Source organism: Myotis nattereri (genome assembly GCF_964212035.1).
Source record: "Myotis nattereri genome assembly, chromosome: 7".
Classification (NCBI taxonomy): domain Eukaryota; kingdom Metazoa; phylum Chordata; class Mammalia; order Chiroptera; family Vespertilionidae; genus Myotis; species Myotis nattereri.
In genome coordinates, this window is record NC_138082.1 from 57,273,957 (window position 1) to 57,299,414 (window position 25,458).

Here is a 25,458-nt window from a genome sequence, read left to right on the forward strand (position 1 = left end):
ACCACCAGGGGGCAAATGCTCAACACAGGAGCTGTCCCCTGGTGGTCAGTGCACTCCCACAGCGGGAGCGCCACTCAGCCAGAAGTCAGGGCTGATGAGCACAGTGGTGATGATGGAGCCTCTCCTACCTGCATGGCAACACTAAGGATGTCCGACTGACAGCTTAAGCCCGCTCCCCTCCAAGGGCTTCCTGACTGTGAGAGGGTGCAGGCTGGGGGCTGAGGGACCCTCCCGAGTGCACCAATCTCATCACTGGGCCTCTACTTTCAAATAGAAGAAGATGGTGATCTGAATAGAAGGGTGGCAGTAAAGTAGAAAGAAGTGAAAAAAATTGAGCACTTTTTATAAAAGTTGGACTCTATAGTAAATGCTACTTAATTGGATGCGAAAGATAAGGGAAAAAGAAGAGATGAGGGTGGGGAAAAACAAGGCATCTGGCTTGAGTGGTGACAATTACTGAGATACGTGAGACAGGAGGAGAAGCAGGATTGCGGAGCAGGCTACATAGGTAGAGATGACAGTAGGACATATGAATCCAGAGTTCAGGAGCAAGGTCAGGGCTATAAACAAAGATTTAGGTGTCTTGAGCACATATCACAAAAATAAACGAAAATCATGGTCATGGATGAGAACACCTGGGAATAATGTAGAGAAATGAGATAGTGTAGTAGTTCTCAAGGTGTGGTTCAGGGACCCTGTGGGTGCTCAAGACCATTGCAGGGGTCAAAAAGGTGAAAAGCACTTCCATAAGTAATACTAAGATGTAATTTGTCTTTTCCACTCTCCTTCTGGTACAAATGTCCAATGGAGTTTTTCAGAAGCTACATGAGGTGTCATTATGTGGTCACTTCGAAGGCTAATGGATTGTGTGCTTGTATATTCCTGCATTTTACGGATTTTTCAATTTATATTTCTAATAGGGTAAATGTTGATAGATATAACCCACCGGAACATAAACTCTTTGGGGTCCTCAGGATTTGTAAAGTATAAAGGGGTGATGCTATCAGAAAATTTGAGAACCTGTGTGCTAGAGAATTTCGCACTGATTCTACAGACAAGGGTGATCATTAAAGATGTGTGGGCAGGAAGAACATAATCAGAGTCATGTTAGTAGAAAATTGTTCTGATGGCAGTCTTGAGGATACATTTTGATAGGGATAACACAAAGCTGTGAAGGTTAGTTGGAATTACTCCTCAGGTATGAAGTTATTATGGACTTGGACTATGGAAATAAGAGTATGAATGACAATGGACAGCACAGAAGGAAAGTAAACCTGTTTTTATTATGAACTGAATATGGCTGCTGCTGAAGAGGTGAAAGGAGTAAAGATAACTGAAGCTGGACCTATGTGAGGGAAGAAAGGTCTTGCTTTTCCTATAATTTTAAGCCCAGAGAAAATGATTCCTAACATCTGATGAGGATCCAGGAGATGAGCATTGTCCAACAGAAATATAATAAGAGCTACATACGTAATTCTAAATTTCCTTCTAGCTGAATTAAAAATGTAAAAAGGTAAAATTTAATAATATATTTTATTTAACCCAATATATCCAAATAGTATCATTTCAATATGTAATTAACATAAATACAGAGTTGGTTTTTTTAGGGGGGTTACTAAGTCTGAAATCCAGTGCATATCTTACACTTACAGTGCATATCAATCCAGACTAGTCACATTTCAAGTGCTCAATAGCCACAAGTGGCTCGTTTTAGACACAGCCGCTTTAGACGACTCTTTTGCTTGAGTCAATATGATCAGAACCCTAATGTCGATTTGTCTGTGGTTGAAAAAAAAATCCTTTCTGAGTTACTTATCCAGAAAGGGATGGCTTTGTATTGAGCCATCTAACTCTCTTACCTCTTTGTGACCTCACTCTGGTACAACATAATTATAGGCGCATTGTAAGGGGATGACCCAATAGTGGTGGCTTGCTTACTTGGAACTGATTCTCTGACCTGCCTTTTACAGGGAGAGCCCCTATTGAATGCAGCTAATCAGCCCAGCACATTGACATTGGTTAGTGGAAGGGAAAACATAAAGTTTGAGTAATGTGAAAAGACCATATTAATAGTTTTAAAAGGATATGACAATCAATGAAGGCGGCAGCCATTTTGGAAGGTAGGGAAAACAGATAATTTAAGTACTGAAAAAAAAAAACCTAAGCTCTTGACAGTGGCTGATGAGCTAAGAAACTGCTTTGATATTTCTCATTATTCATGTCCACAGAGTGATCATTATTTTCCCCTATGTGAGACCCGAGCTGTCCCATAATACAGGCACATTGAAGGCACATATGATAGCATCTCAATAAAGGTCCCTGAACACGTGACGATGTTTATGAAAAATAATTAACAAAAGAAGAAGAAGGAGAAGGAAAAGAAGAGGCCAAGATTTCCTAATAAGCTGAGTGGAGATGAATGTGTCATGCACTTCTTCAGGGAGACTGTAGTTTAGGGAAGAAAAAATGCAGTAACACGATGAAAGATTAGACCTTGATTGTATATAGAAAATTATCATAGTATGCCTCCTCACCATATGCTCATTCCATGGTAAGTTTATATGCCAAAGTGAAATAAGAAAGTAAGATGCATGACATTTGGGTTTTTGGAAAGAATAATAATAAACAAATGAACAAACAAAATAGAAACAGACTCATAGATACAGAGAATAGATCAATGGTTGCCCAGAGGTGAGGAAGGTGAAGGGGCTAGGTGAAAAAGCTGAAGGAATTAAGAAGTCCAAATTAGTAGCTGCAAAATGGTCACAAAGATGTAACGTACAGCTTAGAGCAAAGAGTCAATACTATTTTAATGACTATGTATGGTCCCAGGTGGATACTGGAAATATTGGAAGGTTCCCTTTATAACATATATTATTATCCAACCACTACTCTGTACACTGAAATTAATACAAAATTATATTGAATGTACTGTAACTGAAAAATAAAGTTAGAAATGAATAATAAAAGAAACCTGCATGATAAAAAAAATTCCCAAACAACCACATCCAAAGATTAGTCATTTTCAAAGTTCAATTATCACACACACTTATTTGCCTTATTGTTTTGGAATGCTATTCTGCAAATGTATCAGATCTTTTTAATCTCAGGTCCCTATTTTTGATTCCCTTGCTTATGTAAGAGTTACTCACCCATAGTCTGTTTTGCTGATGGGTTATGAACTCCTCGATTATTTGTTGTTGAAGCTTTCTTTTGATTATGAGAATCTAGGAGTCATGATGTAGTGTTGCTATGGTAATGAATATGTACAAATAGAAGATTAAGGGTGGGGGGAGGTTAAATCTTGTGACACATTAGCATATAAATTTCTTTTCAGCGAAATAAAAAAGTCTCAAATGTACATTTTTCCATGTTATATATGCAAAATATGAAAGATGTTATATCACATCTTGAACCATGTATTTGTATTGTTTACATTAAATAACAGAAGTTAGTCAATATACTCCAAAGAGTATTTTCTTAATAATATTTTATTTAAAATATATTGGATTAAGATTGAGTTAATTGCCCTAACCGGTTTGGCTCAGTGGATAGAGCGTCGGCCTGCAGACTGAAGGGTCCCAGGTTCGATTCCAGTCAGGGGCATGTAGCTTGGCTGCGGGCACATCCCCAGTAGGAGATGTGCAGGAGGCAGCTGATCGTTGTTTCTCTCTCATCGATGTTTCTAACTCTCTATCCTTCTCCCTTCCTCTCTGTAAAAAATCAATAAAATATATATTTTTTAAAAAAGATTGAGTTAATTTCCATGTATGTATGTGTGTATGTATAAATAACTTATACTTTTAAGTAAAAAATGGGACATGTTGTAAGGATGAAGATCTTTTCTTGGTTGCCATAAAGGTGGCCTTAAGGACTGAAGAATATAGAAATATTTATAATTGCCCGAGAATGTCTTTTATTTTCCAAGCTTCTGCATTATTGATATTGGAAGAAGAACATGCACAAGAGGACAGAGGGAAATGGTTTTTGAAGACCTACATTAAAATACTCCTACAAATTAAGAACTTGGATTTTTGACATATTAACCTTTTGTTGTTGTGTCACAGAATTTTGCACCCAGAATTCATGATTCTTTCATTGGCTGGCCATATACCGACTGTCAAGGCACTTAACAATTCTTTTGGTGTTTTATACTGTGCTTAAGACAAAGATCTTTGCTACCTGATAAGGATTCATTAGACCAGCACTGCCTAATTGAGATATTACATAAACCACATATGTAATTTAAATTTTTCTAATAGCCACATTAAAAAATAAAAAGAAGTAGGTGAAATTCATTTAATAATATACATTATTTAACCCAATATGTCCAAAATATTTTTATTCAACAAGTAAAATATATAAATTATTAATGATATATTTTACATTCTAATTTTGTATTATATTTTTAAATTCCAGCATGTATTTCATACTTACAGCACATGTCAGTTTGAACTAACATGTTTCCAGTGCTCACTATCCACATGTGGCTACTGAAGACCACACCGTGTGGCTAGCAGATTACCATAGGCACAATGCACCATTAGACTAAGAGGAAAGTGTTGAATTTGTTAAACTATTGAAGTTTTTCAACACCAGAATTCTCTGGAAAAGAACCTTGCTTCCTTGGAAGATCAGAGCTTTCCAACTTGCAGGGATGTTACTATTTTCAAGAGACAAAAGAAATATGTGGGGAGTAAATTCCTGACATTGGTGTTTACTGATGCCTTATGACTTGGCACAGTGGTCACATTCACTGCCCTGTTAATCCCTGTCATGGGTCTGAGAAATAGAGGGTGGAGGGGGTGCAAGTTCCATTTACTTTTGAGGAAGCAGGCCCATAGAGGACTCTACCTCCAGCTCCTTCAGCTCCGAATCTCTCCAGCCAACCATAGATTACCATGTAGGGCACAGTTACCAAATAATGAGCAAGCCAAGCCAGACAAAACGTGTGTCCCAGCAATTGGTTGTCTTTTTTTTTTTAAAGCATCTGTTTTGTGGGTGTCTGAAAGGGCTCAGGCTTGTCCCACATCTTTTTTTTTTTTTTTTTTCTGTTTACTTGATCCAGAATAAAATGAGAACAATGTCTTTTTATGCTTGGGAATGTTTTGATTCAGCCAAGGTGGTGGTGGTTGAAATCCTCAGGACTGTCACCATCATGCATCAAAGCTCAACAGTCATCCCCCCTCCCCCCCGCCCCACTCCCAGCCCCACCCCAGCCCCGCACTGCGGGGTCCTTGGATGGTAAAGTCAGTTGTATATATCACTCCACCATAGGTCTTTCATAGACCTCAGAAAGACCACTTGGTTATTTCCAGCTGAGCTAGGTGAAGAAGCAAGTAATCTCTCTTACTCAAGGCAACTCATTTACATGACAATCACTTTTCAAGGTGCCCCATAACAGTAGAAATAACACCCGTACTGGATTCTTGGCTTTTGGTTGTTGTTGTTGAGGTTAAAATACTACCATTCACGTCAATGTGCGCGTAGGATTGAATTTAGGCTAATTGCTATTAATTGGTAACGTTACCTTTGTATTTTCCATCACAATCCACATGGGGAGCACACCCATTACATAATAAGCTCCAGGGATTTAAACAGCACTTAAACAAGTTTCTAATATATTACTTTAAATCGTCCTTCACCTCCCCTTAAACCTTGTATATGATGTCCGCCCCCCCCCCCCCCCCCCCAATTTTTAATTGCTGAAAACTGTAGCTGCCGGAGATATATTCCATAGGATGAGTCCTCACCCTCATCATCTGGCGCAAGGGGGTCTAGCTTGAGTCGCCATTTCATACAGGGGAGGGCCGCAGGAAATCATCCCGCAAGAGCTGAAGTTTGTGAAACTAAAGCAAAGGGTAGCCAATGCAGTCGAATAATTGGTTATTTCCGGGGCTGAACAGAGAGGGCGCCCTTCCACAGACCTGTGCACAGCCCGCACCGGTGGTGGGACAGGCCCGGCGGGAATGCACGGGGGTGTCTCAGGCTCAGTCTAGTTGGAAAACCCGTAGGGCACCGGACTACAAACAAACGCCAAGAGACCTGGACGGGCGGGTCTTCTGTAGCGACCTGCGGAGCGGACCACCAGAAAGCAATTGCTGCAGGGCTTAAGTTTCCTAAAGTCTTAGCAGGGCTTTCCCTGCCGTCCTGACTCCCACCTCCAGGCCAGGGGCTCCACGCCACCCCACTCCCTTGCTTCCCTCCAGCTCTGGGCGGCCTCTGCCAGCCGGCCCGACAGCGCCAGGCCCCAGGCGGTTCCGAGGGCGCAGGGGGCGGAGGCGCGGCGGGGGCGGGCCCTGGCACCCTCCTCCCCCACCCCGCTCCCCTCCAGCGCGTCCCTGGGGTCAGTGGCAGGAGCGCGGCGCACCGCCAGCCACGAGGGGCGTGAGATGGGGGAGGCAGAGGAGGGGTGCGCCCTCACGGATTAGAGCCAACCGCGCACTTCCGAAGGCTGCGGGGCTGCGCTTCCCTCCGGCGCCCCGGGAACTTCAAAGCGGCGGGCGCTGCCCCGGCCGCCAGGTCCGCTCTGGGGCCTCGCAGCCCCGCGCGGCCGCCCGGTGGCCATGACCCGAGCGCTCGGCGCTGCGCTCCGCCAGGCTCTGCTGCTCGCCGCGGCCGCCGCGCTCTCCGCAGGTAGGACGGGCGCGGCTGCCCCGCGCTCACGTGGGGGTTGGGGGGTTGGGGGGAGTCGGGGATCGTCCGCGGGCGGGCGCGGTAGTTGAAGAAGGTGCTGGGAGCAAACTGACCTTCCACGGGGCGGAATGGGAAGCGCCTGTTGGATCGAAGGGGCGCGGGCACCTGACGCCTGGCAGGCGTAGGGGCAGACAGGTGTGTTGGGGACAAAGCCACCAGGGGAAGGGGAAAAGCGATAGGGACCGTGTGGGGTTTGGGTGGTGGGTGAGGTAGGTGACAGATCTGGGGGCAGTTCGCAGCGGAGGAGAGTGTGTTGCTGGGTGTGCGCGGGGCTGGGAGCTGAGTGGCACCAGGAGTTCGCCCTGCAAGTGCCTGGGGGACGCTCTGTGCTGAGCTCCGCGCGGAGCCGAGCCAGGGGGTGGGAGGCTGCGGAGAGGTGGGGGCGATTCAGACCGAGTTTGAGGAGGCCAGGGATACCTCAGAAGCCGCTGGTGCCAAGCTATGTCGGCGGGAGTGGGAGCTTAGATCTGCGTGGTTTGCAACACACGTTGCTTTCGAGGTACGATCTTTACCAAGAGTTGCAGGGGAAAAACATTCTGGCAAGCGTCCCAGCGTTTATAACAGGTCTGTTTCTTGATAGGCTAAGTAGCCCGAGCTAGAAACCAAACGTTTCTTGATAATGTTTACTAGAAACTGGGGCAAATGCATCTTTGGTAAAAGCGAAGTGTGCTGAGATGGAAAACACATTTAATTCAGAAACTGTTTTCATTATAACATTATCCTGGGTTATGGAGAGCAGGAGCAGGATTCCTTGCTAACTCATTTTTGAAACATTTCAGTCAGACGTTTAAGACATTTGCACATAAAAACCTGGTGCATTTTGGTAGAACTGCACTTGGCCCGGAGCTGACTTTGATGCGTTTTTGTTTTCCCAGATGACAACGTGTTTGACGTTAATAGCGATACTCCGGGGTGGGTAGCTTTCCTCTTAGTGACAATTCAGGAGACTGTTGTGAGTAGTGTGATTGCTGCATGCACAGATTTCAGTGTTTCAGGTGGTCTGAGAGAAACACTACATGCATTTAAGTGAAATTTTGATTATTGGGAGGGATTAATTAGGAAAGCAGTTACCCAGAGGTTATCAGGAAAATGATGAGATAAAGTGAAATATTTTCATTCAGAGGTAGTAAAATCATAAATAGGGAAAAAACTGACTGCAGAGTCTTTATAAGAAATGGGTGGGAACTCTGCTAACTTGGAAAGAATATTCAAAGTACTGATAGAATTTACAAAAAAAAAAAAATATATAGTCTTCCAGATATTTTGACTAGACACCTGTGAAATTGCCTCCGCAGGCTGTCCATTCAGCCTTATTTATTTGGGGAGCTAATAGCTTAGCTGCAGAGGTTTAAAAAAGACTCAATTATCTTTTTATATCTCTTGAAAGGTATGTTTTATTCTATGACAGAATCTTTTAGAGAATTTCAGAGACCCTGGGTATAGCAGCATGGCAAAACAAGCCCTGCTATGTTCTGAAAAAGGAATGGAAACTTTTGACATTGAAATGTACAAAATAGAAAAAAAAAAGAATATCCATTCAAATTTGATTGTTTCCTCAAAACCTGAAGGCTAAGAAAAATGCCTGATGTGGAGATAATGTGTCAATATAGTAGAAAGGTGCTTACCAAACTTGAACTTTACAATGAACTTTTGAACATAAATCATTTTCAAATCTCTTAAAGAAACTTTATCCTTCTTTGTATCCCACAGAAAAAAATGTCTGTTGCTATTTACATTTTTGATTCTTTATATTTGTGCAAATCTTTGATTATTTGGTAGGGGGATTCAAGGTTATTTATTTATTTATTTATTTAGTTGTTGTTAATCCTCACCCGAGGATATTTTTTCATTGATTTTTAGGGTGAGCGGGAGAGGGAAAGACAGAGAAAGAAGTGTCAATGTGAGAGAAACACATTGATTGGTTGCCTCCTGCCCGAGCCCTCACCAGGGCTTGGGCTGGGGAGGAGCTTGCAACCAAGGTATGTGCCCTTGACTGCAATCAAACCCGGGACCCTTTGGTCCACAGACCGACACTCTATCTGCTGAGCCAAACCAGCTAGGGCTTATTTATTTATTTAACCTTCTAAGTTGTTTTTCTCATGTGGTTACCTGGTCACTTTTACAAATTACATTGTTAATCATATTGGCCATTTTTGAAAATGTACATGCCATTATTGGCATGTTATATGAGAAGGTGCTATTGACAAGATGACATAGCAAAACTGCATGACAGAAAATGCCACCTTCCAGTTTGGCTCTGCTGAGCACCAGATCTAGGACCTTAAATATCTAAGGACACTGATAAACCAATAAAACGCCTTTTGCTTTGGCTGTTCTTTGCAGCAGCTCTATCACATCAGATGTGTCATGCCTCAACAGCATAATAGAAACTATTGCTCTTGATGAGAATCTCAGTGGGTAATCACTGATGAGAATTTAGAGAAAATATTTATTGGTCCAGACCGGCTAAAAACTAGGCTCCTCTGAGTTACTCTCATTATCTAGTTTGGGTTTCTTGATGTTTTATAAGAAAGCTCTGAAATAACCTCCCAACAGTTATCCTAGGTACTAAACAAAGAATTGGCAGAAAATGTCTCAAATTATAAGTTGTGCTTTGGATATTACATAGATTCATACCTTCTCCACTAATTTTATGGAATTCCTTCGTCTTCTGGTGGGGAAAGGATTACTAAACTGAAAACGGTTTCATTTAATAACCAGGGTGGGGGTTGGCTTTTCAGATAGTGATATTCTTACCCCCCCCCCCCCCCCGCCACACACACCCCCGCTCCTCACTACCACCATACACTTCCCACTATACATTTTAAGCTTTGCTGGATTTGAAAGTGAACGCGTTGGATTGACTGGGTTTATAAATGCAAAAGGTATTGTCACCTTTGCCCTTCTTTAAGCACAATCATTTGTTGGTTGATGGACACAAATGTGGCAAGAGGCTCTCTGTTTCCAAGGAACAAACTTCTCCAGCCCAGAAGAAACTCCATGCAGAAGTCCTTGGGGGCATATTTCTTCACTGACTATAATGCTTCAACCCGTTTTCTAGCCTCAGATGTACGAAGTATAAAACAAAGAGTCCCCTGATTCACTATAATCATAGAAAAATAAAGGATTTGTGGTGTGAGAGAGAGGAAGAAAAGATGACACCAAATTTTTGACCCAAGCAATGGAAGAATAGATCCTTACGTGGGTTGAGGCCTGGAGACAAGGGGACAGTGGCAGATTTGAAGCCCAGTTTTGGTTATGTTGAGTTTAAAGTGCTTATTAGACATTGAAGTGGAGATATCAGGTACGTAATTGGTTTTATGCACCTAAAGTTCAGGTTATAAGACTGGTCAGTAGATAAAAAATATGGAGCTAAGGGCCCTTATAGATAATCTTAAAAGATACATTAAATAGAGTCACAGGTTTAGCAATCATAGAACACCCAGTTAAATTGAATTTCAGATAAACAACAGATAATTTTTGATTACAAATATGTTCCAAATGTTACATGGTATATACTTATATTCAAAATTAATTGCTGCTTAATTCTACTTTAATTGGTGTTCTGTATTTTTATTTGGCAATCCAACATTAAAGAGATATTGTGGTGAGATGACCAGCTTCTGATACATGTATATCCAGCTCTTGCATCAGAAAGAGGAGTATAGACCTATTTCTAGCCCTCATCTCCTAAAACTGCTGTTCTAGCTCTGTTGCTGTCCCATATGCATCTCTGGATGGGTCACTGCCAGCTCTTTGCACTATTTCCACTGCTTCTGAGTCAACGGGGAGGGATACCCAGCCTTTCCTAACCTTACATGAGTAGCTTATTAGGAAAGGATGTGTGAAAAAGATAAGAATAACTCTCTAGACTCCCTGCAAATGATTGTTAGTGAAAGAAGTTGGTTTTGCCAGCATTTATTGTCTTTTGAGTGTGATTGTTATTTTCCAATGCATTTTTAGAATACTTTCCTTTTGAATAAACATTTATATGTTTCTCTTATAGAGGAGCTGAGGTCCAGTTTGTTGACTTTTTCTAGGCAGTGCTCGTATCACTTATTGTAAATAAGAGAAGGTTAAGAGGAGAGGTGAATGGGTAGAGTCAGGGCTCGAGCCCCACAGGACCTGATAACAGACACAGTTCGAGGGTTAAGAGCATGTTCCTACAAGAGCGATTGCAAGCCCTTTGGGAGAGGGGCAGGGATATGTAAATGTCAGCCAGAGGCTGTTTAGCTCCCGCTATAGCTCTGTCTTGATCTGCTACCAAATGACTGGTATTGGCTTTATTTGGTGATTTGTAGGTGAAAGTGTCCTTTAAATGAATAACTGTAGGCCCGGGTCATTAAAAATCTCAAACAGATATGTTCAAATGTAAAGGGTTTATTTTAATAAACATTTAAAATGAGGGCTAATTTTTAAGTATAGATAGAAAAAAGAACTAAAAAGGGGTGGGGAGCCAAAACCGGTTTGGCTCAGCGGATGGAGCGTCGGCCTGCGGACTGAAGGGTCCCAGGTTCGATTCCGGTCAGGGGCATGTACCTGGGTTGCGGGCACATCCCCAGTGGGAGATGTGCTGGAGGCGGCTGATTGATGTTTCTCTCTCATCGATGTTTCTGACTCTCTATCTCTCTCCCTTCCTCTCTGTAAAAAAAAAAAAAAAAAAAAAAAAAAGGGTGGGGAAATGGAAAATTCTAAGAACAAAGATTATACTATGTATCATTCCTTATCATTTATATATGTGAATTTTTTTCTGGATTTTCCATTGCTTTGGGCTTCTGTGTCTTAAATTTTTCCCAGCTGATATTCAAAATCTCAAGGTTTCTTTTTACATTGCTTAAGAAATTTGGATAATATTAGGATATGTTCATAAGTGATATAGAAATGCTACTTTTGCTAGGGAACCTAGGAATACCTAGCTACGACCTTGGCTTAGTTGTGCCTAACTCTAGTCTGAAAGGGGTAACTAGGGGACACCTAGAAAAGGGAGGCAAAATAAGGCAAAGTAACTGTTTTGTTACCTGGTGTTTTAATCCTAAATTGCATGGCAGAACTCTAATATACTCTCCTTTTCTAAACTTTTATTAATTATTAAATAGCCTAAGGATAGAGAAAGGAGGTATGTGATAAATCAGAATCCAGAATCCTGACACCAATACAGTCAAAAGTTTATGCAGTGCCTGGCAAAATAAAGCCAGCGTACCAGAGCAGGGAACCTCTATCTTTAATACTTGACCTTAGTCCATCCTCTATGGCAACTCCGAAAAGAGTTCTGGGCGATAAACTCCAGGGTCACTGTTCAGTGAGGGAAAGTCGTGAGTCTGTGGAGAAAGGTGGTTAGGTCTCTTCTATGAGGAAGCAGGTCCTGTTATTCCCAACTTTCTATAAAGAGATGCAAAAGAAGGCATCATAAGCATGAGTCCTGTGCTTTTTGCATTCTTTGAAAGCTGGATCCCTAAGGCATGTGGGCCTCGGTTCCCTGGAATCTGAACAATACAAATCATTATTCCTTTCAATTGGGGATCCAATAAAAAGTAAAAGGGAAGGAGGAGAGAGATTCAAAATGGCAGCAGAGTAGGTGGAAGCTACATGCACCTCCTTTCAGGATCAACCTGGAATTACAACTAAATTACAGAACAATCATACTGAATAACAAACTGAAGACTAGCTGAAGGATTTACAGAAGAAGCCACATTGATATTGGTAGGAAGCGTAGAGACATGAAAGGAGTTGGCCCCACTCCCATGGGTGGCAGCTGAGGGATATCTCAGCTACAAGAGGGTTTCCCCTGAGAAGTTTGAGGTCTCAACCCCCAGCCCAGAGCATCAGAACAGGGAAGAGGCACCCACATAACATCTGGCTGTGAAAATCAGTAGGAATTTTATCCATCAGGGAGGGACAGGAGTTTTCTAGAGACACAGGCACCCTTTTAAAGGGCTAACACACAACAATTTATTCACAGTCACTTAACCAGGGCTGTGGTGAAGGGAGGGTGGAGCAGACTAGAGTCTGTGAAGAGAGTCTGAAGTTTCTGGCTCTGAGGAGAGCCCTGAGGGACAGACTCCAGGATCCCTGTGCTGAGTCATTCTTCAATACCACAGTTGCCATCGCCATCTTTCTGGGGTGGAACACTCCCCTCTGTGTGGCATCAGCTTGAGGGAATGCAATAGCCTACCCTCTGGCCTCCCTCTTGCACCACCCTGTGGAGCTCACATTCTACTGAGGAATCAAATGCCTTGGCCAGAATATAGAGGTCTGGGAAAACTCGGGGTGTCAGTGACTTAGTTGTGTGGCTTTGGGTTGGGCGCTATTCTCCCACTTTCCTGAGAACCTGACTGGTGCTCCCCCCTTACAGGAGATCCACTAGAACCACTTTCTGGGCTTCCGGCGGACCCACCCTGTGGGTTCTGGCTCCAGCTCAGATGGCCCCGCCCACCTGACTTCTGGTGGCTCCACCCTGCCAAAATCAGGGCAAAATCTGACTGAGTGGTGTGGTTCTGGGGAAGGGACCACACCACTCATATTTCCCAAAGCCTGACTGGTACCTTCCCCTCATGGGAGATCCACTAGCCCCATACTCCTGACTCCCGATAACCCCACCCTGCTTAGCTCCATCTCCTCATGGCAGAATCTGGAACAGATGGAGCTGTGTGCTTCACAATAGGAGCCATTTTTTCCCTTGCACACCTGATCTGGGCAGAGGCCTCCCTTCACATGGCCAAATCGTGGTCTCTTTGGGCATGATAAATTCTGCCAACCTCACCCTGATACCTCCCTGAGACCCTGCTTCACCACAAAGGTGTGAGAACACCCACTGGGTGGCAGTGACACCACAAGCCAGGCTCCCCAGCACTGCACTAAGTTTGAATTTGTATCAGTTTGGTGAACATCACTCATCCCTATCAGGTGACTCATTGTGAATGTCTCATAGGCAACTTGAGTACAGCCAGAGGCTCTTTCAGTGACTGAGCCTAACAGGTAGCCTAACAGGTGGAAGCAGATGGAGGTGGATCTGGATGCCTTGGGACTTATGCTGACCTCCCAGGCAGGTGCTGGTAAAAGCCAGCCTTGGTGTACATCTTGGTCCTTCCTGAACACACCCAGGCCCAGCAGAGGCAGCTACAAACTGTAGATTGCTTGTAGCTCCAAACAAATTGCCAAGGGCCAGTCACAGGCAGCAACATACATTGCCTGCACTAGAGTCCCTCTCAAGAGGCCCAGAACCAATAACTCAGTGGCCAGCTTCAGACAACACAGAGAAGGATCCAATAAGCTTCACAAGTGGCATATCTAAAGGGAGATCTCGGCAGGCACCAAACCCTGCTGAGTCAAATTCCACTTCATGGAGTCAGCATCTGCACAGTAGGTTGCATGCCATGGTAGGGGTTGAGCCTCACAGTTAGTCAGCCTGAGGGTCTGTACCATACATGGGTGGGCCAGGAGCAATCAAGACTCAATTACAATAAGAGGGCCCATGTAACGCACACAGGGGACATTCCTAGAGCACCCAGCACAGGTGATCAAGGCGATTGCACCAATGGAGCCCAGAGGACACCTACTACATAAGGCCTTCCCATGGAGACTGGGAGTCATAGCAAATCTAATATACAGAAAGAAATCCAAAGAGGTAGCCAAAATGGGAGACAAAGAAGCAGGCTCCAAATGAAAGAACAGGATAAATCTCTAGAAAAAGAACTAAATGAAATGGAGGCAAGCAATTTATCAGAGTTCAAAGTAATGATTAAAAGAATGCTGAACAGAATGAAAAAGGACATAGAAACCATAAAAAAAGGACCAGACAGAAATGAAAAATATAATATATGAAATGAAGAATACACTAGAAGGAATAAACAGTAGGTTGGATGAAGCAGAAGATTGAATCAGTGGTTTGGAAGACAAGGTAGAAAAAAACATCCAATCAGAGCAAAAAAAAGAGATAATAATTTGGAAAAAAAAATGAGGATAGTTTAAGGGACCTTTGGGGCAACATGAAGTGTAACAACATCTTCATCATAGGGGTACCAGATGGAGAAGAGAGAGAGCAAGGGATTGAGAACCTATTTGAAGAAATAATGACAAGGCTTCCCTAACCTGGTGAAGAAAAAAGACGTACAAATCCAAGGATCACAGAGAGTCCCAAACAAGATGAACCCAAAGAGGCCCAAACCAAGATGTATTATAATTAAAATGGCAATGTTAAAGACAAAGATAGAATTTTAAAAGCTGTTAGAGAAAGAGTTGGTTACCTACAAGGAACCCCAGTAAGACTCTCAGCTGATTTCTCAGCAGAAACATTTAAGGCCAGAAGGGATTGGCATGAAATATTCAAAGATATGGAAGCAAGAACCTACATCCAAGACCACTTTACCCTGTAAGGTTACCATTTAAAATTGAAAGAGAAATAAAGAGCTTCTTAGACAAGAAAAAGCTAAAGGAGTTTGTTACCACTGAATAAATATTACAAGAAAAGTTAAAGGGCCTGTTATAATAATAATAATAATAATAATAATAATAATAACAACAACAACCAAGTAGAGGAACATAGGTAAAAGAATAAAATGGCAATAAATATATACCTATCAATAATCACTTTAAATGTAAATTGCTTAAATGCTCCAATCAAAAGACACAGGGCAGCTGAATGGATAAGAAAACAAGGCCCACATATATACTGTCTACAAGAGACCCACTTCAGAACAAAAGATACACACATACTAAAAATAAAGGTCTGGAAAAAGATATTTCATGCAAATACAAATAAAAAAAGCTGGGGTAGCAATATTATATCTGACTAAATAGACTTTACAACAAAAGCTATAGTAAAAGACAAAGAAGTATACTACATTATGATTAAGGGAGGAATCCAACAAGAGGATAAAGTGAAATAAACCAGTCAGAGAAAGACAAGCATCACATGATCTCACTTATATGTGGAATCTAATGAACAAAATAAACGGATGAAGAAAAAAGAAGATCCAAAGACATTGAAGCATGGAACAGACTGACATATTTCAGAGGGAAGGTGGGGTGATAGAAAGAGATTAGCCAATGAACTTATAAACACATATGCATAGTCCATGGACAGATAATAGTGTGGGTAAGGCCTGGGGAGGGGATGGAAGTGGAGTGGAGGAGGTCAAAGGGGGGAGAAAAGGGGACATCTGTAATACTTTTAATAATTTTAAAAAAGAAAATAAATGGTTATAATCCTAAATATTTTTGCACCAACATAGGAGCACCTAAATATGTAAAACAAATGTTGATGGACATAAAGGGAGTCTGGAACTTCGTCCATATATAGTCATAGTAGAGGATTTTAACACCCCACTGACATCAACGGATAGATCTTTCAGAGAGAAAATCAACCAGGAAACGGTGGCCTTAAATGACATACTAGATCAGATGGATTTAATTTATATCTTCAGATCATTTCACTCCAAAACAGAAGAATATACATTATTTACAACTGCACATGGAACATTTTCTAGGATAGACCACATGTTATGACACAAAACAAGTCTCAACTTTAAGAAGATTGAAATCATGTCAAGCATCTTCTTTGACCATAATGGTATGAAACTAGAAATCAATCACAAGAAAAACCCCTGAAAAACACACAAACCATGGAAGCTAAATAACATTACTAAACAATGAATGGGTTAACTGTGAGATCAAGGAATAAATTTTAAAAAATACCCTGAAACAATTGAAAATGAGAAAAAACAACTCAAAATTTATGAAACACAGTGGAAGCACTTCTAAGAGGGAAATTCATACAGGCCTATTTCAAGGAACAAGAAAAATCTTAAATAAACAACCTAACTTTACACTTAAAGAAACTTGAAAAAGAACAGCAAACTACACCTTTATAGTCAATATTTGACAAAGGAAGCAAAATCCTACAATCGGGTAAAGATAGTCTATTCAATAAATAGTGTTGGGAAAATGGACAGATATGTGCCAAAAAATGAAACTATACCACCTTCTAACACCATACACAAAATGAACTCAAAATGGATTAAAAACTTAAAGGTTAGACTCAAAACTATTAATATCCTAAAAGAAAAATAGTAAAAATTCTTGGGCATTTCTCATAGCAATATTTTTTCTGATATATCGCCTTGGGCAAGGGAAATGAAAGGAAAAATAAGCAAATGGACTTCATCACACTTAAAAGTTTTTGCACAGCAAAGCCAACCATCAACAAAATGAAAAAGACAACCAACTGAATGAAAAAAGATATTTGCTGATACATTTGATAAGGGATTAATATTCAAAATTTATAAAGAACTTATAAAGCTCATCACTAAAACAAACAATCCAGTTAAAAAATGGGCAAAGGACCTGAATAGAGATTTCTTCAAAGAGGACATACAGATGTCAAATAGACATATGAAAAGATGCTTAATGTCACTAATCATCAGAGAAAATCAAATTAAATTTGCAATGAGATATCACTTCACACCTGTCAGATTGGCTATCATCAATCCTGTCTAATAATAGACAAACATGGTAATTAACCATACTTCCACTACACTTCACAGTGGCTAATCAGCCAGGATATGCAAATTAACTGCCAACAGAGATGGAGGCCGGCAGCCATGCAGCTGAAGCGAACATGAGGCTTGCTTGCTCCAGTGAGGGAGGAAGCCAGGGTTCCCCGCCTGCTGCGGCCCAGCTCTGAGCTCCGGATGCAACAATGTTGCAATTATAGAAGCTAAACAAACCCCAGATACCTGCTTTCAGTGGCAGCGGGCTCAGAGCTGGAGCCAGCTCTCAGCTCCAGTGACAGCTATAGAAGGTAAATAAATCCCAGAATAAAAAAAGAAAAAGAAAGAAAAAGGAGGCTGGGAGCTTCAGTCGCCCGCCAGCCTGAAAACACCCCTCAGCCCCTCACCCAGACTGGCCAGGAACCCCAGTGGGGACCCCAACCCTGAAAGGGGTGTGACCAGCCTGAAAACAGCCATCAGCACCTCATCCAGGCTGGCCAGGCACCCCGGTGGGGACCTACACCCTAAAGGGTGTGTGACCAGCTGCAAACAGCCATCAGCCCCTCACCCAGGCTGGCCAGGCACCCCAGCAGGACCCCTACCCTGATCCGGGACACTCTTCAAGGCAAACCAGCCGGCCCCCATCTGTGCACCAGGCCTCTATCCTATATAGTAAAAGGGTAATATGCAAACTGACCCTAACAGCAGAAGGAATGGGAATGACTGGTCACTATGACACACACTGACCACCAGGGGGCAGATGCTCAATGCAGGAGCTGCCCTCTGGTGGTCAGTGCTCTCTTACATGGGAGGAGCTCTGCTCAGCCACAAGCCAGGCTGATGGCTGCCAGTACAGCGGTGGTGGTGGGAGCCTCACCTGCCTCCTCAGCAGTGCTAAGGATGTCCGACTGCAGCTTAGGTCTGCTCCCTGCTGGCAAGTGGACATCCCCCGAGGGCTGCCGGGCTGCCAGAGGGATGTCTGATTGCCATCTTAGGCCCAATCCCCCCCGGGGAGCAGGCCTAAGCCAGCAAGTGGTCACCCCCGAGGGGTCCCAGACTGTGCGAGGGGACAGGCTGGGCTGAGGGACCCTACCCCTGAGTGCACAAATTTTTGTGCACCGGGCCTCCAGTATATATATAAAACTTAGCTATGCTTTATATACATATACTAGAGGCCCGGTGCACAAAAATTTGTGCACTCAGGGGCGAGGGGGGTCCCTCAGCCCGGCCTGTGGCCTCTTGCAGTCTGGGACCCCTTGGGAGATAACGACCTGCTGGCTTAGGCCTGCTCCTGGGTGGCAGAGGGAAGGCCCAATCCCTAGGTGCAGCCCCTGGTCGGGCTCAGAGCAGGGCCGACTGGGGAGTTGGAGTGCCGCACCCTGTCATGCACAGAGCAGGGCGATCGGCAGGTTGTGATGCCACCCTCAGTCACGCTCAGGGTAGGGCCGATTGGGGGGTTGGGGCACCGTCCCCTGTCACACTCAAGGCAGGGTCGATGGGGAGGTTGCGGCGCCACCCCCTGTCATGCACAGAGCAGGGCCAATCAGGGGGTTGGGGCTCTGTACCCTGTCACGCACAGAACAGGGCCAATCAGGCGGTTGGGGCGCTGCCCCCTGTCACGCACAGAGCAGGGCCCATCAGGGGGTTGGGGCACCACCCTCTATCACCCACAGAGCAGGGCCGATCAGGGGGTTGGGGAGCCGCCACTCTCACACTCAGGGCAGGGCCGATGGGGAGGTTATGGCTCTACCCCGTCACACACAGAGCAGGGCCCGTGGCGGGGGGGCGGGGGGTAGGGGCACCGCACCCTGTCACACACAGAGCAGGGCCGATCAGGGGGTTGGGGCGCCTTCCCCTGTCACACACAGAGCCGCAGGGCAATCAGGGGGTTGGGGAGCTCCCCCCTATCAGGCACAGAGCAGGGCTGATCAGGGGGTTGGGGCGCCTTCCCCTGTCACGAACAGAGCAGGGCGGATAGGGAGGTTGTGGCCCTGCCCCCTGTCACACACAGAGCTGCAGGGTGATCAGGGGGTTTGGGCGCTGCCCCCTGTCATGCTGATCCCGGTGCCGGGAGGCCTCTCGGCTCCGCTGATCCCGGTGCTGGGAGGCATATTACCCTTTTACTATATAGGGTAGAGGCCTGGTGCACGGTTGGGTGCCGGCTGGTTTGCCCTGAAGGGTGTCCTGGATCAGGGTGGGGGTCCCCACTGGGGTGCCTGGCCAGCCTGGGTGAGGAGATAATGGCTGTTTGCAGCTGGTCACACATCCTTCAGGGTGGGGGTCCCCACTGGGGTGCCTGGCCAGTCTGGGTGAAGGGCTAAGGGCTGTTTTCAGGCTGGGGGTGACTGAAGCTCCCAACCGCTCCTTTTTTTCTTTTTCTTTTTTTTATTCTGGGCCAGCTTTAGCTTTGAGGCTTGGCTCCAGCTCTTAGGCCTCCGCTGCTGAAAGTAGGTTTCTGGCCTTTGCTTACAATGCTGCGATCCTGCTGGCTGAAGCCCGGCGGACTAAAGCAGGTTTCTGGGGTTTTGTTTAGCTTCTATATTTGTTACATAGTTGCTTAGAGTTGCAGCTCAGAGGCCTGCAGCAGCAGGCGGGGAACGTTGGAGTCCTCCGTCACTGAAGCAAGCAAGCCTCATGTTAGTTTCAAGCTGCCTGGCTGCCACCGCCATCTTGGCTGGCAGTTAATTTGCATATTGCCCTGATTAGCCAATGGGAAGGGTAGTGGTCGTACGCTAATTACCATGTTTCTCTTTTATTAGATAGGATATATATAAAACCCTAATATGCAGATAGACCGAATGGTGGAACAACTGGTCACTCTGATGTGCACTGACCACCGGGGGCACGCGCGGAACATGGCAGGCATTGGCAGCAGGTGGTAGAGCACAAAACATGGCAGGTGTTGGCTGCAGCGGGATGGTGGAGCAGGTGTGCAGGGGCACCAGACCACGGCAGGGCACCGGTTGCTGTCATCAGGATGAGCCTCTGATGGTTACTGAAAATTCTTTGTTCCTGTGTGCCATGGTCCCGCCCAGCGCTTGCACCTGCTGACAGCGCTGAGTGATCGGGGGCCGGCGGCGCTGAGTGCCAGCAGCAGGTGCAAGCGGTGGCTGCTGGCCTCGATTGCCCCAAAGGCTTTTCCACCTCTTTCTGCTTCTGAGAGGCGATTGGGGCAGTAGCCACAGCTTGTACCTGCTGCTGGCACTGGCCCCAATCACTCTGAACTGTCAGCGGGTGTGAGTGGGGCCAGTGCCATCAGCGCCTGGGAGCCGTGGCTGTGGGAGCGGGGCTGCTGGCAGACAGGGTGTGGAGGGCCGCAGTGGAAGGGGCCAGACGGGGGCATGGAGGATGGGCTGAGACCTGCCCCTGTGCCCACTACAGCCTTGTGACCCATGGCTCCTTTCAGGGTGCACAAATTCATTCACTGGGCCCCTAGTAAATCAATAAATGTTGGCGAAGGTATGGAGAAAAAGGAACCCTTGTGCACTGTTGGTGAGAATGCAGATTGGTGCAGCCACTGTGGAAAGCAGTATGGAGTTTTGTCCAAAACTTAAAAATGGAACTGCCTTGTTACCCAGAAATTCTACTTCTGGGAATATAGCTGAACAAATCTGAAATATTAATTCAAAAGTATATATGCACCTCTATGTTTATTGCAATGTTATATACAATAGCCAATATTTGGAAGCAGCCCAAGTGTTCATCAGTAGATGAGTGGATAAAAAAGCTGTGGTACATTTACACAACAGAATACTACTTGGTTGTGAATAAGAGGGAAATGTTACCCTTTGCTACAGCATGGATGGACCTACGAGCATTATGCTAGGCCACTCAGAGTAAGACAAGCACATGATTTCACACATACGTGGAATCCAATGAACAAAATTAACTAATAAGCAAAATAGAGACAAACTCATAGAGAGCAGGCTGACAGCTATTGGGGGCAGGTGAGGCTAGGTGGGGGACAATGGAGGGATTGACTAAAAAATAAAAAAAGAAAGAAAATTCATGGACATGTACCACAGTGTAGTGATTGGGGGAAATAAAGGTTTGGGGTAGGTGGAGGTGGGTACAGGAGGGATAAATGGTGATGGAAGGATACTTTATTTCGAGTGGTGAACATAGAATATAGAGTACTGATTTGTTGCGGAATTGTGCACTTGGAACCTGGATAACTTTGTTAACCAGTGTCTCCTCAATAAATTTAGTAAAAAGGGATAAACAAAACAAAAGGAATAGCTAGCAAGGAGGTGAATAGAAGTATGAAATAGCTAAAGAATACTTTTTTTCCATAGAAGCCAAAACTCAGCTATTCTCGGGAGATGTTCCCGTGCGTTCTCACATGGCTCTTTACTTCATCTATTTTGATTGGCCAACCAGGCTATGCTCTGCCCTGATTCTTCCCTTTTTCTCCTCTGGACTAACTCCCTGTTCCTGTTGTTTTCTTCTTCTTTTTTCTCTTTTTGTTGTTGTTATTGTAGGAATGTGAAGAAACTGTTACTTTGGAACTGTTTTAAATTAATCCCCTCAAGAATTCGTGGGTGAATCATTTAGTATGACTCAAGAACTTGGCTTATTATTTTTTAAAACAATTTAAATGTGCGGGTGACTTAAGCATCCCAAATTAGATCAATCTACTTTTTCATTAAACTTTTCACATCAAGAAAATGACTAGTATACTCTAATTTTGAAAGTGAAACACATTTTTTCCTGATCTGTTTTACCATCCTTATCTCATGACAAGGTAAAATGACAAAGATAGATGCCATATCTCTGTATGTTGATTAAATTTCTTAGAAATTTTTGTTCAAAGCCATAATTGATTGAAATAAATACTCTGTGGTCAAAAACAGGATTAGAAAACAACCTAATCCATCCAGATCTTGACTATGATAATTTCATTTTTTTAAATTTATCTTTATTGTTGAAAGTATTATAGTTGCCCCATTTTATCCTCCCATTGACCCACTCCACCCCGCTCCCACCCCCGCCCCAGGTCTTCACCACACTATTGTCTGTCCACAGATTATACACATATGCATATCAGTTCTTTGGTTAATGTTTACTTTAATGCAAAATGTTTAGTTTCATAAATGCATGCTTATCCAAGAGATGTTAACTCAGAGAGTCATAATCTAGATTAACACAGCTTTAAGGAACCAGATTCATAAGTGGTGCTATGTTGTGTTTTCAACTTGAAGATGGACCAATAGAAATTATTATTATAAAATCATTACACTAAAGTGGGCACTGTCAAGAGGTGAAGTGGTAAGAGTGAAAAGAACCTAAACAGAGCATCCAAGAGGTCTGAAACAATATCGAGTTGTATAGCTTATATGTAAGTGTAATCCTAGGTGGATGTAATAAAAAATATTTTAAAAGGTATTGGTTAATAATTTCCCAAATACAGTGAAAGATATCAAATTAGTGGAATAGAAATAGACTCATACATATATGATCAATTGTTCTTTTTATTTTAAAAAAAGAAATAAAGGCAACTTAATAAAGTATAATCTTTTTACCAAATGATGCTGGAACAGGAAAATAAAACCTAAAAACGTGCCTTGCACGTCTATAATTGTTAATTCAGAATGACTCATAGACAAAAAAATCTAATAACTATAAAACTTTAATAAAAAACACAGAAGAAAATCTTTTGATCTTGGGTTAAGAAACATTTCTTAGATGACAGTACCAAAAGCATATTCCATAAAAGAAAATATTGATGTATTGGACTTCATCAAAATTAAAAACTTCTACTTTTTGAAAGATAGTGTTAAGAGAATGAAAAGACAAGCTGTGGGCTGGAAGATAGTATATGCAAAACACATATTAGATAAAGCACTGAATCAAAATACATAAAAGATTCTCAGAACTGAATGAGAAAAACAAAGAACCCAAAAGAAGTGTGGAAAGCAATAGGCATATGAAAAGGTCCTTATCATTACTAATCATCAGACAAATGCAGATTAAAACCATGATGAGATATTACCTCATACCTGTATGGCTATTATCAGTAAATCAACAAACAATAAGTGTTGATGAGAATGTGGAGAAAAGTGAACCCTTGTACACTATTGGGAATGCAGATTGATGAAGCCACTCTACAACACATTATGGAGTTTCCTAAGAAAAATAAAAAATAGAAGTACTTTATGATCCAGCAATTCCATTTCTGAGTATATATATCCAAAGAAACATAAAACACTAATTTGAAAATATATATGCACCACTGTGTTCAAAGGTGCATTACTTATAAGAGCCAAGCTATGGAAGCTACCCAAGTGGCCATCAATAGACAAGTGAATAAAGAAGATGTACACTTATCCAGTGGAATATTACTCAGCCTTAAAAATGAGTGAAATTTTACCATTTACAACAACATGGATGGACCTGGAGAGTATTATGCTAAGTTAAATAAATCAGTCAGAGAAAGACAAATACCATATGGTTTTACATATATAGAATCTGAAGAACAAAATGAACAAATAAGACAGAAACTGACTTAGAGATACAGAGAACAAATCAAGGGTTGCCAGATTGCAGGGAGGTTGGGGGAATGGGTGAAATGCAAACGGATTAAGAAATACAAATTGGTGGTTGCAAAATAGTCATGGGGATGTAAGGTGCAACATAGGAAATACAGCCAATAATATTGTAATTACTATGTATGGTGCCGGGTAGGTACTAGAATTATTAGGGGGGTCACTTTGTAAATTACATAAATGTCTAACTACTGTGCTATACACATGAAAATAATATTGAATATAAACTATAATTGGAAAAAATAGTGCTGAATAAAAAGGGGGGAAAAAAGAATTGGACAAAAGATTTGAGCAGATAAAGAAAATACATGAATGGAAAAAAGAACACCCAAAATGCTCAATATTATTACACATTAAAGAAATGCTTATTAAAACCACAGTGACATGCTATTGCACACCTATCTGAATGGCTAAAACAGAATGCAAATAATCCCCCAACAACAAACAAGCAAACAAAAACAAAGTTAACAATACCAAGTGCTGACAGGAATGCTAAGTAATAGGAATTCTCATATATAACCCGTGGCCTATATAACCCGTGGCCTATAGGAATTCTCATATATAACCCGTGGCCTATAGGAATTCTCATATATAACCCGTGGCTATAACTAAAGCCACTTTAGAAAACATAAATACACACTTTTTATCAAACCTAGAAATCCCACTCCTAGGTTTTTAATGAAGAGAAATGGAACTTATCCTATATAATAAAGAGCTAATATGCAAATGGTCATCAAGCCCTCATGCCCTTGTGCACTCGTGTCTTGTGCTCTTGTGCTGGGGCCAGGGGACCTGAGGCCAGGCTGGGGTCCTGAGGTTGCGCCCCTCGCCCCTCGCCCTAGTGCCAGGGCCGGGGGACTTGATGCTGGGCTGGGGGACCTGAGGCTGTGCTCCCCACTGTGGCGCCAGGGCCAGGGGACCTGAGGCTGTGCCCCCAGTCTGGTGGGTCTTGACAGGGGGCCTGAGGCTGTGCCTCCCACCCTGCAGGGCTTGACAGGGTGGGGCTGGCCAGGTCTGGTTCTCATGCGATTTTGAGGTGCACACAATGGGTGGGGACTTGACTCTGGGTCCTGCGGCATGCCTCAGACTCTGATAGGAGGGAGATTTTCATATACATTTTATTAATTTTCTTTCATCTCTGACACTTCTATTATAGAGAAAGGGCAAATAGTAATATTAAAATATTTCCTCTAATTAACTCCCTTTTAATGTGCCCAAATTTCATGCACCAGGCCACTAGTTTCATATAAAATCTGTATGTCATTATTTGTTACAGATTTATTCTTAATCCACAAAACCTGGGGATTAAGAATAAACATTCTTTATCCAGTATATGGATCAACAAACTGTTGTACATTCATGCAATGAACTACTGATGTATGCAACAACATGAATGAATCTCAAATACCTTAAGGCAATGATGGGAGTCAGAATCAACAGGCTGCATTCATTTCCATTTTGGAGAAGGGAAACCTATGGAAACAGAAAACATCATTGCCTGCCAGGGGCAGTAGGAGTTGTCTAAAAGGGTGTATGAGAAAATTTGGGGGGAGAGGTGATTGAACTGCAGCTGTCAAATCTCATAAGACTATATACTAAAAAGGATGAATGTTATCATATGTAAATTATATTTCAACTAGAGGTCTGGTGCACAAAATTTGTACGCTTGGGGGGTCCATCAGTCCGTCCTGCGCCTCTCGCAGTCTGGGAGCCCTCGGGGGATGTCTGAC

At 43.1% G+C, this 25,458-nt stretch overlaps 1 protein-coding gene across 1 annotated transcript in view; it reads left to right on the top strand.

Annotated features, from left to right (window-relative positions):
• Positions 1 to 6,349: 6,349 nt before the first annotated feature.
• ACVR1C (activin A receptor type 1C) overlaps positions 6,350 to 25,458 on the top strand; it is an 80,189-nt gene continuing 61,080 nt past the window's right edge. Inside the window, exon 1 of the mRNA XM_081095174.1 lies at positions 6,350 to 6,636. Coding sequence (XP_080951300.1) covers positions 6,567 to 6,636 — 70 coding nt within the window. The 5' untranslated portion in view covers positions 6,350 to 6,566. The remainder of the gene's footprint in view (positions 6,637 to 25,458) is intronic.